At 35.5% G+C, this 19,698-nt stretch overlaps 1 protein-coding gene across 1 annotated transcript in view; it reads left to right on the forward strand.

The window, feature by feature from the left end:
* Positions 1-6,618: 6,618 nt before the first annotated feature.
* SLC39A10 (solute carrier family 39 member 10) overlaps positions 6,619-19,698 on the forward strand; it is a 36,817-nt gene continuing 23,737 nt past the window's right edge. The window contains exons 1-3 of the mRNA XM_068969180.1: positions 6,619-7,632; positions 9,484-9,691; positions 18,909-19,078. Of these exons, the coding sequence (XP_068825281.1) occupies positions 6,619-7,632; positions 9,484-9,691; positions 18,909-19,078 (1,392 nt within the window). The remainder of the gene's footprint in view (positions 7,633-9,483; positions 9,692-18,908; positions 19,079-19,698) is intronic.

A 19,698-nucleotide genomic window follows, 5' to 3' on the forward strand; every position in this document is an offset into this window, starting at 1 on the left:
TGGGACCTAATTAAACTTAAAAGCTTTTGCACAGCAAAAGAAACTATAAACAAGGTGAAAAAACAACCCTCAGAATGGGGAAAAAAGCTAAACAATTGGCAAATTATTGATTTCTAAAATACATAGGAAGCTCATGCAACTCAATACCAGAAAAACAACTCAATCCAAAAGTGGATAGAAGACGTAAACAAACATTTCTCCAAAGAAGACATACACATGGCTAATATATACATGAAAAGATGCTCAACGTCACTCATTATTAAAGAAATGCAAATCAAAACTACAATGAGAGATCACCTCGCCTGTGTCAGAATTGCCATCATCAAAAAATCTTCAAACAATAAATGCTGTAGAGGGTGTGGAGAAAAGGGAACCCTCTTGCACTGTTGGTGAGAATGTAAATTGATAACAGCCACTATGGAAGACAGTATGGCGATTTCTTAAACTAGAAATAAAACTACCATGTGACCCAGCAATTCCAACATTAGGTGTATACACTGAGAAATCTGAAATTGAAAAAGACACATGTACCCAGTGTTCATTGTAGCACTGTTCACAATAGCTAGGACATGGAAGCAACCTAGAGGTCCATCAGCAGATGAATGGATAAAGAAGCTGAGGTTCATATACACAATGGAATATTACTCAGTGATAGAAAAGGATGCATTTGAGTCAGTTCTAATAAAGTGTATAAACCTAGAGCCTATTATGCAAAGTGAAGTAAGTCAGAGAAAAATACTGTATATTAGTGCATATATATGGAATCTAGAAAAATGATACACATGAACCTATTTGCAGGGCAGTAGTGAAGACACAGACATAGAGCACAGGCTTGTAGACACCATGCTGGGAAGAAGAGGGTGGGACAAATGGAGAGAGTAGCATGGAAACCTATACCCTCCTGTATGGAAATTTGCTGTATGACGCAGGGAACTCAGACCGGGGCTAGACAACCTAGAGCAATGGGAAGTGGGTGGGAGGTTCAAGAGGGAGGGGACATACGTATAATTATGGCTTATGCATGTTGCTGTATGGCCAAAACTAAACACAATATTGTAAAACAATTATCCTTAATTAAAAATAGATACCTTTTTTTTTTTTTTTAAGTTTCGTAAGTATAAGATCTCCCACACTGTAGGCAGACGCTTTACCATCTGAGCCACCAGGAAAGTCCAAGTATAAGGTGAACTCCCCAGGTCGATAGGTGCCCAATATGCTACTGGAGAAGAGTGGAAAACTAACTCCAGAAAGAATGAAGAGACAGAGCCAAAGCAAAAATAATGCCCTGTTGTGGATGTGACTGGTGATGGAAGTAAAATCCAATGAGGTAAAGGACAATATTGCATTGGAACCTGGAATGTTAGGTCCATGTATCAGGGTAAATTGGAAGTGGTCAAACAGAAGATGGCAAGGGTGAACATCAGCATTTTAGGAATCAGTGAACTAAAATGAACTGGAATGGGCGAATTTAACTCAGATGACTGTTATATCTACTATTGTGGGCAAGAATCTCTTGGGAGAAATGGAATTGTCATAGTCAACAAAAGAATCCAAAATGCAGTTCCTGAGTGCAGTTTCAAAACCAACAGAGTATCTCTGTTTGTTTCCAACATGAACCATTCATTCATTATCACAGTAATCCAAGTCTATGCCCTGACCAGTAATGCTAAAGAAGCTGAAGTTGAACTGTCCTATGAAGACCTCCAAGACCTTCTAGAACTAATACACAAAAAAAGATGTCCTTTTCACTATAGGGGACTAGAATGCAAAAGTAGGAACTCAAAAGATGGCTGGAGTAACAGGCAAATTTGGCCTTGGAGTACAAAATGAAGCAGGGCAAAGGCTAACAGAGTTTTACCAAGAGAATGCACAGGTCATAGCAAAACCCTCTGCCAACAACACAAGAGACAACTGTACACATGGACATCACCAGATGGTCAATACCAAAATCAGGTTGATTCTATTCTTTGTAGCCAAAGATGGAGAAGTTCTATAGTTAGCAAAAACAAGACCAGGAGCTGACTGTGGCTCAGATCATGAACTCCTTATTGTCACATTCAGACTTACATTGCAGAATGTAGAGAATACCACTAGACCATTCACGTATGACCTAAATCAGATCCCTTATGATTATATAGTGGAAGTGACAAATAGATTGACGGGATTAGGTCTAATAGAGTGTGTGAAGAACTATGGATGTAGGTTCATGACGTACAGGAGGCAGTGATCAAGGCCATCTCCAAGAAAAAGAAATGGAAAATGGCAAAATGGTTGTCCAAGGAGGCCTTACAAATAGCTGTCCAAAGAAGAGAAGTCAAAGGCAAAGGAGAAAAGGAAAGATATATCCATTTGAATGCAGAGTACCAGAGAATAGCAAGGAGAGATAAGAAAGCCTTCCTCAGTGATCAGTGCAAAGGAATAGAAGAAAACAATAGAATGGGAAAGACTAGAGATCTCTTCAAGAAAATTAGAGATACCAGGGAACATTTCATGCAAAGATGGACACAAGAAAGGACAGAAATGGTATGGACCTAACAGAAGCAGAAAGTATTAAGCAGAGGTGGCAAGAATACACAGAACTACAGAAAACAAATTTTCATGACCCAGATAACCAGTGGTGTGATCACTCACCTAGAGCCAAATATCCTGGAATGTGAGGTCAAGTGGGCCTTAGGAAGCCTCACCATGAACAAAGCTAGTGGAGGTGATAGAATTGCAGTTGAGCTATTTCAAATTCTAAATGAAGATGCTGTGAAAGTGCTGTAGTCAATATGCCAGCAAATTTGGAAAACTCAGCAGTGGCCATAGGACTGGAAAAGGTCTGTTTTCATTCCAGTTCCAAAGAAAGGCAATGCCAAAGAATGTGCAAACTACTGCGCAATTACACTCATCTAACATGCTAGCACAGAAATGCTCAAAGTTATCTAACCCAGGCTTCAATAGTACGTGAACCATGAACTTTCAGATGTTTAAGGTGGATTTAGAAAAGGCAGAGGAACCAGAGATCAAATGGCCAACATCAGTTGGATCATTGAAAAAGCAAGAGAGTTCCAGAAAAACAGCTAGTTCTGCTTTATTGACTATGCCAAAGGCTTTGACTGTGTGTGTCACAACAAACAGGAACATTCTTCAAGAGATGGAAATACCAGACCACCTTGCCTTCCTCCTCAGAAATCTGTAGGAAGATCAAGAAGCAGCAGTTAGAACAGGACATGGAATAACAGACTAGATCCAAATCTGGAAAGGAGTATGTCAAGGATGTATATTGTTACCCTGCTTATTTAACTTACATGCGGAGTACATCATGTGAAATGCTGGGGTGGATGAAGCACAAGCTGGAATCAAGACTGCTGGGTGAAATATCAGTAACCTCAGATATGCAGATGACACCACCCTTATGGCAGAAACTGAAGAACTAAAGAGCCTCTTGGTGAAAGTGAAAGAAGAGAGTGGAAAAGTTGGCTTAAAACCCAACATTCAGAAAACTAGGATCGTCGCATCAGGTCCCATCACTTCATGGCAAATAGATGGGGAAACAATGGAAACCATGACAGACTTTATTTTCTTGGGCTCCAGAATCACTGAAGATGGTGACCTCAGCCATGAAATTAAAAGACATTTGCTTCTTAGAAGAAAAGCTATGACCAACCTAGACAGCATATTAAAAAGCAGAGAGATTACTTTGCTGACAAAGATTGTCTAGTTAAAACTATGGTTTTTCCAGTAGTCATGTATGGATGTGAGAGTTGGACTATAAACAAAGCTGAGTGCCAAAGAATTGATGCTTTTCATCTGTGGTGGTAGTGAAGACTCTTTTGAGAGTCTCATGGACTGCAAGGAGATCAATCTTGAATATTCATTGGAAGAACTGATGCTTAAGCTGAAACTCCAATACTCTCTCCACCTGATGGGAAGAACTGACTCATTATAAAAGACCCTGATGGCTGGGAAAGATTGAAGGCAGGAAGAGAAGGTGATGACAGAGGATGAGATGGTTGGATGGCATCACCACCTTGATGGACATGAGTTTGAGCAAGCTCCAGGAGTTGGTGATGGCTACCCAGGGAGGCCTGGTGTACTGCAGTTCATCGGGTCTCAAAGAGTTGGACACAACTGAGCGACTGAACTGACGTATAAAATAAATGCCAGATTTCAAAGGCATAGTATTAAAAAATGTTATAAATTTCATTAATAAACTTTGGTTGCATGTTGAAATGATAATATCTGAAGATATAGTGGGTTAAATAAGATACAGGATGAAAATGACTTTGACCTGTTTATTCTAGAGAACTTTAAAATTGCTTGAATGACTCACTTCCATATTCTGGAAATATGCTCTCTAGGAGAACTTTCTGTGATGATGGACATGATCTGTGTTTACCCTGTTTAGTGTGAGAGCCATGAGCCATGTATTAGTGTTGAATATTTAAAATGTACCTGCATGACTGAGAAGCAGATTTTATTTTATTTTATTTTGGGGGGCTGTGCCATGTGATTTATGGGTTCTTAATTCCCCAGCCAGGGATTGAACATGGGCCACTGCAGCAAATGCAGCAAGTTATAACCACTAGACTGCCAGGGATCTCCCAAGAAGCTGTTTATTTAAAGTTAATTTTTATTTTTGGTTGCACTGAGTCTTAATTGCTGTGCTTGGACTTTTCTGTAGTTGCAGAGCGCAGGGGCTACTCTCTAGTTGCAATACACAGGCTTCTCTTTGTCTTGGCTTCTTTTGTTGTGGAGCACAGGTTCTAAAAGCATGGACTTCAGTGGTTCCAGCATGTGGGCTCAGTAGTGGTGACTCATGGGTTCTAGATCACACGGGCTGAGTAATTGGTGGCGCATGGGCTTAGTTTCTCCTCAGCATGTGGAATTCTCTTGGACCAGAGATCAAACCCTTGTCCCCTGCATTGGCAGATGGATTCTTATCCAATGTACCACCAAGGAAGTCCTGTATTTAACTTGTTAGTTTAAATTTAAGTAGCTGCATGTGGCTACTTCCAAAAATAATGAACAGCACTCAATTCAGTGAGAGTCTGCTGAAGTTTTGGACTATGTGAAATTAACTTGCTGTTTTACGGGTTCTTGTTGAAAGGTATGTAATATAATTACATGATAACCCAATTTAAAGTATTTATGGATATTTGTAAAAAGCTACATTGTGTTAACTAATGATATCACCATATAAAACTAATTTTAAAATAACTTGTTTTGTCTGCTTAAGAGCAAACTAAGCCTGAGGCCAAGGTGCTTCTTAGTAATTTTTTTAACACACTATATTGGGCAGTACAGTTTTAGACCCTTTATTACTCTACAATTTACTGTTTTAGATTTACATTTACAATTTATCTATAATTGATGTTTACATGTGGTGTGAGGTAGGAGTCAAGTTTTCTTCTTCTTTATGGATATCTAATTGACTAAGCTCCAAGGAAAAGAGAATTTTTCTGTTTTCATACTACATTATTTATTTGTTCTCACACCAAATATCCACACTATCTTTAGTAACTGGCAGACAGAGTGCCTTGTTCGTTGGCCCTTTCTGTTTCCATATAAGCATTAAAAATACCTCATCAAGGGGTTTCCCTGGTGGCTCAGTAGTAAAGAATCTGCCTGCCAATGCAGGAAATATGGGTTTGATACTGGTCTGGGAAGATCCCACATGCCACAGAGCAGCTAAGCCCATGTGGCAGCACTACTGAGCCTGTGCTCTGGAGCCCAAAGGCTACAACTGCTGAAGCCCATGTGCCCTCAAGCCTGTGCCCTGCAGCACAAGAAGCCACTGCAATGAGAAGCATGCGCACCGCAACTAGAGAGTAGCCCCCGCTTTCCACAACTAGAGAAAGCCCCTGCACAGCTATGAAGATCTAGGGCAACCAACAATAAATAAATAAATTTAAAAAATACCTCATCAGTTTTCATAAAATAACTTTTGGAATTTTAGTTGGGCATTACATTGGATCTCTATAACATCCAAATATGTTATCCTTTTTTTATGAAAAAGTCTTACACATCTTTTGTTAGATTTATTTCTAGCTATTTGCTGCTATGAATTATAAACTTTCTAATTTCATAATCTATTTATTGCTGGTGTAGAGAAATACAGTTAATTGTCCTTGGGTCTAGCAATTGTACTAAATTAACTTACTAATTCTTACAGTTTCTTTTGTACTTTCTGCATACCCAGTCCTGCCATTTGTGAATAATGATAGTTTCATTTCCGATTCTTACACATTTTTAATTGTACTGCATTATTGTACTGGTCAGGATCTCAAGAACAGAAACCAATAAACTTTTCTGTAAAGGACCAGATAGGAAGGAAGCCAACATTTCCTGTATAAATGTACATAGACTATAAAGTATTGTGCTTAAAAGGGAGTCAGTAATCTTGCAAGTGAGTTTTAAGCAAACGTATATTAATTTGAAGGGCTATACAATATTCTGATAAAAGGGGCTATTTTTATAGGGGATTGAATTAGGAGAGGACAATTCATAATCATGAAAGAAATGAGGTAAAACATTTGCCTAGTAAATTGGCAACAGCTGAAAAGTTTTGTTTATTTTTAATGTGCATAAGTATAAACTAATGCTTGTTTTTCTTTCCCTTTAGGAAAAATAGAAATGAAGGTACATATGCACACAAAATTTTGCCTCATTTGTTTGCTGACATTTATTTTCCATCATTGCAACCATTGCCATGAAGAACATGACCATGGTTCTGAAGAGCATCACAGACACCATCGTGGAATGACAGAATCGGAGTCAAGCGAATTTTCAGTGCTGGATGCTGAAAATGAAAAAAAATATTATATTGAAAAACTTTTTGACCGTTATGGTGAAAATGGAAGATTATCCTTTTTTGGTCTGGAGAAACTTTTAACAAACTTGGGCCTTGGAGAGATAAAAGTAGTTGAGATTAATCATGAGGATCTTGGCCACGATCATGTTTCTCACTTAGATATTTTGGCAGTTCAAGAGGGAAAGCATTTTCACTCACATAACCACCAGCATTCCCATAATCATTTAAATTCAGAAAATCAAACTGTGACCAGTGTATCAGCAAAAAGAACCCATAAGTGTGATCCAGAGAAAGAGACAATTGAAGTGTCTGTAAAATCTGATGATAAACATATGCATGACCACAGTCATCGCTTATGTCATCACCACTGTTTGCGCCATCACCTTGATCATAACACTACTCGCCATTTTCCTAATGATTCCATTACTCACAGTGAGCATGGGGAGCCTAGCCATGAACCTTCAACAGAGACCAATAAAACACAGGAGCAATCTGAAAGTAAGCTACCAAAAGGAAAGAGGAAGAGAAAAGAGAAGAAAAGTAATGAAAATTCTGGGGTTATTACACCAGGTTTTCCCTCTAACCATGATCAGGGTGAACAGTATGAACATAATCGGGTCCACAAACCTGATCGTGTACATAACCCAGGTCATTCTCATGTACGTCTTCCAGAACATAATGGTCATGATCCTGGTCATGGACACCAAGATCTTGATCCTGATATTGAAGGTGAACTTCGACATACTAGAAAGCGAGAAGCACCACATGTTAAAAAAAGTGCAATTTATTCAGCTGCTAGTCACAAAGATCATAATGAAGATGATCGTCAACATGAGGTAAGCAGAATAAGGCAGTTGCTCTGTAATTCTCAGATGATTCTGAAGTACTCTTAGGGAAAAAGAAAAGTAACAGGAATAGATGACCGTATTCAAACTTGTTTCCAGTTACAAAATACATTAAGGGCTAAAAATCAGATTAAAGATTTTTATCTGCATTTTCACTTGCATTGTTTGTTCAATTCTAAATGTTTAAAGGTTGTCAGAAAATATATTTCTTTTATTCCTTATTTTACTCTCTTGCTTAAGACTTGCTTTGACTCTCCAAGTTAGCTTACTGTTTCTAGATGCTTGAAAGTTGAAGTCCTTTTTTTGTTTAGACAGTTTCTCTTTCATAATAATTAACTTATTGAATTAACTACAGAGTGATTTCTAGTCACTGATCTAGCTCCATAGTCAGGTACTTTGCACATGTGGTAGGTTTGTTTTCTCTGTCACTTTATCATAGGACCTACATGCTCAGATTAGTCTTTTCTCATGCTTTTGACAGATGAACACTGAATGCAAACAGATATAATAATGAGAAATGCCAATAGCAATAGGATGGTTCTCTTCTAAATTTTTGTTCTCCTTTCAATACTTTCACATTCGATTTGTTACTTCTTAATTTTTAAACAGCTATTCACCTTAAAAACATTTTTGTTTCATTAAAAGTGTATCAATACCCTTATTCTTATATTTAGCTCTCATTAAAGTTTAGGAAAAGCTGTTGAATTTATTATTGTTCAGATACATAAAAAGGAGCAGCATCTATTGTGGAAGATGACCTCAACCTTTGTTTTGGTCTCTTATTACTGAAATGTGTTTTACATCTAAGTAAATATCTTTGTTTCTTTACTAGACAAATCACTAGATATTTGGTTTTCAGCAAATTTTAAAATCTGTGTATTTTTAAAGAAATTGTTAATTTATTACTATGGGTAATATCCTAGAGTCTCTTGTTGATAATAACTACACATTATCATAACTAAACATTAGTGTTTACTCCTTTGATTCTAGTTGCGGGGTCTGGATCACCAGTCTTATTATTTGTATCCTCATAGGCCTGATGCATAATGGGGATTTTTTCAAGATTTCTGGAAATGGTCTATGCATTAGATAGGGTAGTAGTACCTCATGTAAAGACTTTACATGAGAAAAATCATTTGTTTGTATGTTTTGATTTTGTGTTTTTGCATTGGAGATACAGTAAGCAAGCATGCAACCAGAGTGCATATATGTGGAATAGAGCTACTCCGTTCCCTTAGTGTTAGATATTTGTATAATGATGGGTCCAGATTTTTTTTGTTATTTGTTTTCTTCTTAGTTTTTTTATACTTTGTACTTAAAAAGTTCTAGTGGATAAAGCTGCGTTTTTTAGTCTTGCAGTTTTAGCACTGGGATAGAATTTCACTATATGATATTCTTCTGGGGTACCTTAGGTAGTAAAAATGTCTGTATCCTTTTATATTTTAATATAAAGTTATTAAAGTACTCTTAAGTCTATTTAACAGTTTCACCAAATAAGAATCTCGAGCAACTGATGATTGTAGTTTGACTAGGGAAGTGATATTTTTTTTCTTCACTCCTTCAGGATCTTGAGAATATAGTTTTAAATCATTCTTGTTAATGTCAGAAAGTCATTATCTTTTATATGTTGCAGTGGAGAATGGTTAAAATCCATAAAAAGTTTGGGGTAATCAGGTTGAATTCTTTCCTATCATAAGTTCCTATTAAAAGTCATTCTTTGTAGTAGATATTTATATTGCAGATTATTTTAAAATTATATTTAGAATATATTTTACTATATAGTACTTTTTCTGCCTAATCTTCTTAAAGTACTCTTAATTTGTTTTATCAATTTTCTTGCAGTGTTTGAACGTCACTCAGTTGTTAAAATACCATGGTCATCGTGCCAACTCTCCAATCTCATCTGATCTATTTACATACCTTTGCCCTGCTTTGTTATATCAGATTGACAGCCGACTTTGTATTGAGCATTTTGACAAACTTTTAGTTGAAGATTTAAATAAGGATAAAAATCAGGTTCCTGAAGATAAGGCAAATATAGGGGCATCAGGTAAGATTTAAGTTCTTTCCCCTCAAAAGAGTCTCTGTACTTTAAAAAAAAATATGGTTGGAATCAGAAGGCAATTCCAAATGATTGCCTTATTTTTGTTTCTTTCAGTATATTTTAATCATGTTTAAGTATGTATGTTTAGAAAAGATTGGAGGAAGACAGGCATAATACAGTTTACTCATCTCATCTGGCATTACATAGGAACATTGTGTCGTGTACAGGGAACTAATAGATTGGAAAGGAAATGCATGTTTTTCATAAATAGATTATTCTTTATGGGCAAATGTTAATAAGGGGGTCGTTAATTAAAGTTACATGATGTTATAATTACTTAATATTTAGCAAGATGAGGGGCTCTAGTGAAATGCCAATATTACAAAATTTTTAAGGACGTGAAAAGAGAAGCTAGTGTGGTTAAACTCTTGGAATGTCTCAGAATGCCAGTGATTGGCACATGAACTTCATCATGGGCACTTAGAGAGTAATACCAAATGGGTAAGATCAAAACTATTTTTAAACTTCTCTCTTTGTACTTTTTCATCATATCCAGTTGGCTAGATTGCTCCACTTTGATGTTTACAGGTACCTCCTTCTGAAACTTCTATTCCATAGGAAATTTGTACCTCTTATTGAATCACAAATGTCATTCCAGTGTATTCTTTTGATAAAATCTGAAAATCTTTGATGTTTTTCCTCTATCTGTGGTTTCCGTTTTCATTTCCTATTTTCACTTGTATAATCAGTTGTTGAGTCCAGTTGAGTCTTAAGTATTTTCCAGTTCTCCCCACTCTCATAACTTTAGTTCATATCCTCATTGGTTCTTTACTGAATTGTTGAAATAACTCCATAATTTTCCCTGCCTGTGTTTCTGTTCCCCTCATAGATCATGCTTAGCACTTAAGCTAGATTTATATGGACACTCTGACATAGATTTTTCTTTTAGTAATAGCCAGTATTTATTTAATACATGGACTTTTATTTATTTACAAACATGTATTGTAGGCACTGTTCTATACTCAGTTCATTTACTCCTTGTAACAGTCCTATGAAATAGAGAATGTTACCCTAAAAAATTTCCCAAGGTCTCAAAACTAGTGAGTGAGTGTGGTAGAGTTCAGTTCTGGGAAGCTTAATCAATCATTTTGGTATTCATATGTGCAAAGTGTTTTGCATACTTTTCTTCACTAAATTTTAATACTAATTGAATTATTTGAGGAAGCTATTATATGATTCTTGTTTTTATGGGTAATAAGTAAGGTAAGGCATGGAAAAGTTAGTAACTTGCCCACAGTTCCCAGACCTAATAAATGATAAAATCCACCAAGTCTGAGGTTAATCACTGTGCTATTTTCCAAATTTAGGAAATTCTGATATCCCCTTTGTGATTTTTGCCATATATTGTTAATGTTACTTAACATTTTCATTAGATCTCTAGTACTTCTCTTTACATTTTTTAATATTGTAAGTAGTAGTAGCTATGAGGACATGGATTTGATGTGATGTGCTAGGTATTTTCCTCATTTATTTTAAAATACTGCATTATGCTATGTTGTTCAAAGTTTATATGTTTGTTTTTACCCCCAAATCATGCTTTTCAGAATATGATCCATGTCTACCTACTATCACATCTCTATTTTCCACCATCATTTTTTTCCCCTTCCGTCTAATTTTAACAAACCGTGATAATAGATTATGCTGGTTTTCCATGATTTTTCTCTGCCTTTTTACTTTGTAAGCATCTCTGCTTGGCTGACCACTGTGATTCCTCAATGATTGGTCTCCCTGGAATAACTTAACTGACTGTACTAGGTTTAATTAAGTCCCCTACCTTGACACCCTGTGGATATTGCCATCATGGTACAGAGTTCAGGGATCTTAAGAATTGGATTAGTTATCTTTTTGTTTGCCTTTAGTTGCTTAAAGGAAGTTACTGGGTCTTTCATCTGAGCATCACTAGTGCCTAAGATACTTTGGACAAAAAGTAAATACTCATATATTGATTGAATGAATAAATTACTTAATATTAGTCTATAAGCTTTTGTTTCTAACCTAGAAAGAACACTTGTAAGTCAGCCTAGTGTACATTGATAATAGTGTTCTCAAGAAGCATGAGTGGTATTTCATGAACTTCCTATGTGCAAAATCATGTTGAATGCACTTCTGGTTGAAATGCCTAAGATATAGTGGTATTGAAATGAAATGAAAGTCACTCAGTCATGTCCGACTCTTTGCAACCCCATGGACTGTCTGTGGAATTCTCCAGGCCAGAATACTGGAGTGGGTACCCTTCCCCTTCTCCAGGGGATCTTCCCAACCTTGGATCAAACTGAGGTCTTCCACATTGCAGGCAGATTCTTTACCAGCTGAGCCACCAGGGAAGCCCAGGAGTACTGGAGTGGGTAGCCTATCCATTCTCCAGCAGATCTTCCCAACCCAGGAATTGAACTGGGGTCTCCTGCATCATAGGCAGATTCTGTACCAATTGAATAGTAATTGAAGTAACTAAATTTATGTGTATGAATATGAGCTGAAAAAAACAGAATTTTGATAAAATAGATAAAAGATTGAAAGGGCAGCATTTTAAAAGTTTTCGTAGTGTAGAGCAGTACAGCAATAAGGTAGACATGTTTATGAATATCGCATTCTAGTATAAGAGTTCGTTTGAGGCAGAGACATTCCTTAATGCTTAAAAGAGTTATGCATAAAAGAGATGCCCTCAATATATAACTAAGTCTCTTAGGTTCCTACCTATTCTTGGTTAATTTCTTTGCAATAGGAAAATAATAACCTCAGAATGGATAAATTAATCCTAATAGCCTATATTTATTAGAACCTTATTACGATGTGCTATTTTAAACACTACTTTTACAAGAGTTTAATTTGTTATTCCGATGAGCTAGACGTTTTTCTTTACTTCTCTTTACTGAGGAAAAGAGGTTTGAGAAGTTAAGTAACATGCCCAAATCACATAACAGAGCTGTGATAGGAACTAGAGTATTCTCCATCTAAAGCCTGTAATGTAACCACTGTGCTCTTTCCCTGTGCTATGCTCTACTGCTTCCTGAAAAGGCTTTTAAGTGTGCTTGGCCAGAATGTAAGTGACAGGGAGATAAGGAGAGTTTAGTGTTTTGACAGATAAAGCAGATGTAGACAGGAAAGTGGTACAGGTAAATATTGATGTAAGTATTATTCTAAGTATAGATTAGTCATTAAAAAAAAATCTAAGAATAGTCTTCTAGTAGACAAGCTGGGTTCAGTCTGATAAGATCTGAAAGGGCAGAGAAAGTGAGTCCACACACTAGACTTGAATAATGATCTTTGGGTAGACAAAATATGTCCCCTTTCTGGCTTCATGCTCATTGATCTTTGTAGATAACTAAACACCTTGAGAGCCAGTGTCTCTCTCAGGCACTCATAAATTCTCACTGGCAGGAATAAAAGTGTGTGCTAGGTCTAAGATTATTTATCTTAATTAAAAATAAAATTCATGTGTTCTTTACAGGGGAAAAATAGAGGCTGAAAAGACTGAGGCATCTAGAGTTAAAACTAATACCCTTTTCCATTTCTACAGTTTCTTAAAAAACTCTGGTTATTTGTTTTCACATTTGCTGTGGGTTATGACTTAGAGTTGTCTATGTCATAATATTGATACAATCTACATATTTTAACAAAACTGTTGACAGATGCTTGACTGTAGTAATATTGAAAATTGCACTTTATTCAATCTAAAAAGCCTTAGAGAAAAGTGTACTTGCTTTGAAAACAAGTACATTACTAATAGTGAGTATTGATTAGTTGTTTGCAGGTGGTTATTAGCATTGTCAGAAATGAAACTTGAATTAATTATGTCCTGATAGATGTTAATAATTGTTAGAATGCCCTGCTAGTAATTATTTTTAATGACTGCTGCAACATTTAAGAAGGTTAACTTGTTCTGTATAAATCTCCCATAGTGACACAGCTACTACCTCATTAACTGTTCAAAGACTGCTGTAAACCAAATATGCTATATACTGTGTATGTTAGAAATCATTTGTTTCTCAAGATTGGCTCATTTAGTCATAGAGTTGACCCTAGCTTAATTACCAAGGTGGGGAGGGGAGGTTGTGAATAGGCTGCTAAGCATTTTCCACCAATTAAAATGCTGAAACAGTGTAGAAAACTGCCATCTTGCACATGCTTTGAACCAAGTTAATTAGAAAGTTTCCACAGATGAGCGCTTCTTTTTAAAAGAATGCATTTTCTCTCTAGATAATGAGAAAGGGAGTTGGTGAATAACTAAGCTTGAAGACCTTTAACGTTTTAAGCAACCTAATTTGCAGAATAAGTGAAGCTTGTTTCAGACATTTAATGTTTTTTATTGCATATGGTATCCTGGGTACAAATAAAGAAAACATTTGCTAGTTGTACTTAATAGTTTGCATAGTGTTAGGTTGGTATAAATTTTACAAGATTCCTTTCATTGTTTATCATTTATTGTTATTTGGGGTTTCTTTTGGCTTTATACCAAACAAATTGTGATTTAAAAAAGACAAATAATTTGGTTGGAAATCAAAACAATTTTATTGGCTTTTTTTACAACTAGGAAATTATGATATTTGAGCTTTAAATGTGTATGTTATTAATTGTGGAAATAAGTGTGTACTTAAATACCATGGGAAAGTATTTCAAGGACAGTAAATTCAAAACAACTTTTATTACTCTTAGGTCAAAGAAATAGTAATTTTCCTTGAAGAATGTTTATAACTTGTTAGGAGAATGACTACTCCTTTAAGTTATAGTGCTAGGAAGCTAAAATTATTATTTAAAATTAGTAAGAAATCAGCATAAGAAAACACATGATAACGTAAACTTATGGGATAATAGGGCTGTTTTGCTAATGAAACAGTTGTGGAATAGTTGTAATCTATAGAAAATAACTAAAAATTTCTGATTTGTCTGAAATAGGAAATTTGGCTCTAAATTTTATTTCTTGGCACTGGCAAAAGTAAGTAATAGATATGTGAAATTAATTAGCTTTACGCTTACATGTATTTTCAATGGCATGTATTCTGAAAATCTTATATAGCAACAAGTTTGTTAGTAATCTTTTGTCCCTCTTCCTCTGTCCTGATTAGCTCAAATTTTGAAGAGTGATTGCCATTTGGATTAATAAAGTTAGTATTTATTCTTATTGTCATGTTTAATTATACTTATTTTTCTTATAAATCCTTTTATATGAAGCTGTCTCCCCTTTTATATGAAGCTACTCCAGGAGAGACAAAAGTGATAAGTCACTTGGCCAAGAACTCTCTGAAAATACTATGATTTACTGGAAATAACAGTGGATTAAGAGAGGACTTTGGGTTTAGTTTTGACTTTGCCATTTTAGCTATTTAACTATTTTTTATTATGCTAAAATATATATAACATCAAATCTGCTGTCTTAACCATTGTGCGTTTGTTACATTCACAATGTTGTGCAACCATCATGCTATTTTTACAACTTTTTGTTTTAACCACCCCCCCAGATAGAAGTTGGGCTTCCCTGGTGGCTCAGCTGGTAAAGAATATGCCTTCAATGTGGGAAACTTGGGTTCGATCCCTGGATTGGGAAGATCCCCTGGAGAAGAGAATGGCTACCCATTCCAGTATTCTGGCCTGAAGAATTCCATGGACTGTATAATTCATGGGGTTGGAAAGAGTTGGACATAACTGAGCAACTTTCACTTTCAGATAGAAGCTATGTAATCATTTAAGCAATAATTCATTTCCCCCTTAACCTCAGCCCCCAGTAACCTCTAATCTTTTGTCTCTGAATTTGACTGTTTTAGATAGTTCATTTAAGTGGAATCATACAATGTTTGTATTTTTGTCTGCTTTATTGTGAAATACTTAACATGTTTTTTTTTTCCTAATGTAGGAAATTGTTTAGTTTTATTTTTGTTTTTATAAATTTATTTATTTATTTTGTCTTTGCTGGATCTTCATTGCTGTTCGAGCATTTTTTAGCTGTGGCGAGTGGGAACTAGTCACGGTGCACAAGCTTCTCATTGCAGTGGCTTCTCTTGTTGTGGAGCACAGACTCTGGGGCACTCGGGCTTCCATAGCTGTGGCACTTGGGCTCAGTAGTTTCGGCTTCTGGTCTCTGGAACACAGGCTCAATGGTTCTGGTGCATAGGCTTAGTTGTTCTGTGGCACGTGGGATCTTTCTGGATCTAGGATCAACCTTGCATCTCCTGCATTGCACACAGACTCTTAACCATTGACCACCAGAGAGACCCTCAGCATAATGTTTTTAAGGTTCATCTATGTTATAGCATGTATCAGAACTTCATTCCTTTTTATGGTTGAGTAATACTCATGGCATATATACACCACATTTTGTTAATCCATTCATTCATCAATGTATGCTTGCCTATTGTGAATAATCTAATGAATACAGGCATCCATGTATCTGAGTTTCATCTTGGAAGCTGGGCAATGCCGTGACCTGGGATTGATTCATATAATGCTTTTGCTTTTGCGGGATTATGTTTTCTTGTATTCTCTAGGTTTCAGATGTCAGCACAAATATCGGTGATTTTCTAATCATTAAATGAGCTGCTCTCTTTCAGACATCTCTTTTAGTTTACAGATTTGCTTTATAAGGTGGATGAGAAAGAGATATAACACTGATCAGTGAGAAATTGTACCTGGGAGTGTGTAATTTGTGACATATACCCATTCGTGCACATATGAACTTGTATACCCTTTAACACACAGACTCTCCTTTAATTACATGTGTAAACACTTTTCTAATTTATATGTGTATCAATCTGCTATTGATCAGTCTTGAGTCATAATGTATTTGGTCTTCCTTGGTGATTCAGACAGTAAAGAATCTGCCTGCAGTGCAAGAGACCTGAGTTTGATCCCTGTGTTGGGACGTCCCCTGGAGGAAGAAATGGCAACCCACTCCAGTATTCTTGTGTGGAGAGTTCCACTGACAGAGGAGCCTCACAGGCTACAGTTCATGGGATCTCAGAGTCAGACACAACTGAACGACTTACACTACAATGTATTTAGCTCACCTGTTAGCATACTGGTGATTGATTTTTACCAAATTCGATTTTGACTTATTTGGTAATTTGAGTTTTGACTAATTGACCAAAAGTCACTTGAGATTGTAAATCATCACAGAACATTTTAAAATGTTTATGGCTTCATAGACTCTTTATTCTGTGCTCTTTTTCTTTAATTTCTTGATTAAAGTATCTTTTAGATTGGCTCTTTTTGAGATATATTGCCTCTAGATTGGATAATTGACAAACTAAGGAAAATATATTTGGGAAGGGAGAGTTGTATATTAATATGTAAGACATTTTATCTTCAGGTTTAATGTTTTCATTATTAGGCTTGGTGTTTCCCTTTTAGTTATTGTATCTTTTGTTCTCTCCCTTTTTAATTATTTTCCCTCCAGTAGTTTGGTTGGAGCTAGAGAGTTGCAGTAGTTTTGACAAACCTTTTTTGGTTTAGTTGACCAGTAACTTTATTGCTTCCTTGACTTCATGTATACTTACAGTCTCTCTTCTCCAACCAGGTTCTCCCACCCATTGATTTTATTGTTCCAATCTTTACATGGGGCACACACAAATAAAGTAACTTAACTTAGTCATCATTATGAAGTCAGTCTTTAAACCTTGTTTGACCTTATATTTTTCTTTATATGACATTTATTTTTTGTTTGTTTAACTCCAGTTCCCTGTGCCTGGTAGTCCCAACCATAGTTGGGAGAAATCTCCTTATTTTTTGGATCCACTAACCAGGATGTAGCCTTTATAATGAGTCTTTCCCTGACCTTGATTCTTTGAGAATTGAATTTCTGTTACTTTATTGCCCCCAAATCCTTAAGAAGGATGGAAGCCAGTGTATTCAGTCTCTGGCTATGTTTCAATCTTCTTTGACCCTTTAGCTTCCCAGTGTTTATATCATAGTAATTATCTGTTATGTTTAGGATAAATCACAGTGCTTCCATTAATAACAGATGACCTATTGTTTTATTCAGAACTAATTTAGCTAACAAGAATTAGTTGTAGTGCTAAGGTTATTGGATAGTGTGACTAAAATGTCCAATGAATAAACACACTTTTATTGATAGTTTAGCATTTAGCAGGTCAATTAAAGTTTTTTATCTATCTTTATTTCTGTTTGTCTTTCAAAATTTTAAGTTATCTTGATGAAGAAATGCATTTTTCCTTTATTCATTTATCATAAGACTTAACATAAAGTCTTTTCAGCAGATGTATAGTCCTGTTAGGTTTGATTAGGAAAATATCATTTTAGATTAAACGTTTTCAAAAGTATCACTCTTCAGTGAAATTTTCTGTAAGTATTAAAGTTTAAAACGTTTCTTTAGGCCATTAAAAAAAGTAATCTCTCAGTTTAAATGAAAATGCCTCACTCCCTGAACCACTGGCATTAATTTGTGATACCTGCTTATGAATAGCCTAGAAGAAGAAATGTGCACAAAATTCCACCTGTTTCTCACAAGTCATATGAAAACATTTCTCCTGTGTTCTGATCCAGTTAAAACTATATACTGTTAAAAGTAGTAAATTGTACAGAAAACTAAATTGGGGGAAAGGGAATTTGTAACTGGGTATGGAAGAAAGATGATATCAAGGAAAATAGGACTGAATTATCCTTTGTAAAAATAAGAAATACAATAAAGCAACCAGTAATAAGGCTTTTTTGGGTCTTATCTGAGTATATTTCTATTTGGAGCTGATATTTAAAAGTTTCTTAGATGTTGTATTAGAATGATTTCCATAGATTATAGTGTGTTGGATGCTTAGATTCTTTAATGCTCACAGGAGAGTTTTATAATGAGAGTCTCTAAGTAAACAGTTTTATTGCTATGACTGTGCCTTTAGACATTAGCAAAATTTTATTTAAAGCTAAATAGTGTAAGTGAACCACAGCCTTAAGTCATTTTAAGCCCCTGTTTCTAATAAGGTAGATCACTGAAAATACTATATCTAGCTTGGTCTGAGTTTAATTCTTTTTTTAAGTATTCAAGGTAACCGCCTTGAATATAGTTGTTTTGTTTTTAAACACAGTAGTGCCAAAATACAAAGTTTATTAAAAAACATAGTCTGGGTAGGATAATCAGTCTTCCACTTATCTTATGTTTATTCTTTGGAGCTTTTTTGTTTATAATGACATACTAATATTGATCATTACTTTCTTCCTACAGCATGGATTTGTGGTATCATTTCTATCACTGTCATTAGCCTGCTTTCCTTGCTAGGCGTGATCTTGGTTCCCATCATTAACCAAGGATGCTTCAAATTCCTTCTTACATTCCTTGTTGCACTAGCTGTAGGAACAATGAGTGGAGACGCCCTTCTTCATCTACTGCCCCATGTAAGAAACCTTTTCAGTCTTTTTAAGAAGTAAAAGTATTTCAGCTAAAAGGGTCCTTTATTAGCAAACTATAGCATACTAATCTAATCTTTCTGTTGTTTTATTGCTTATAGGATGAAGTATTTTTTCATTTGTACAGTTTTAAATTAAGTAGTATTTTTAAAATTGAATTTATTAGATTTAAAAATAGCAAAAACTGGTAGAGTTGCTTTTATCTTCACTTGTCACAACATATACATATTGTATCATCACAATGCACATTTTCACTCTCTTACAATTACATATGTCACTTACACCTCAGTGAAGCTGAAATTTAAAAAATGCTTTATTAGCAGTTCTGAAAGTGAATATTTAGTGATCAGTGAGTGTTTTATTTTTGTGGTTTCTCAAGAAAGCCATTAGAAGAAATGTATATGGTATTTTATAATGATTGTGCACATAGCCAGTGCTCCACAGGCATCTTTATTTGAGCGGAATAGGCAGACATCTTCAGTTAATGATTTTAGATGTTTAAGCTCTTTACACATGGGGCCATTTATCTTTTCACCTGGTGTACCACTTGTGTTCTTCCATTTGGAAACACTTCTAATGATATCATAAGTCCACACTCCTGGGTTTCT

This window comes from Capricornis sumatraensis, chromosome 3, assembly GCF_032405125.1.
Source record: "Capricornis sumatraensis isolate serow.1 chromosome 3, serow.2, whole genome shotgun sequence".
Taxonomy (NCBI): Eukaryota; Metazoa; Chordata; class Mammalia; order Artiodactyla; family Bovidae; genus Capricornis; species Capricornis sumatraensis.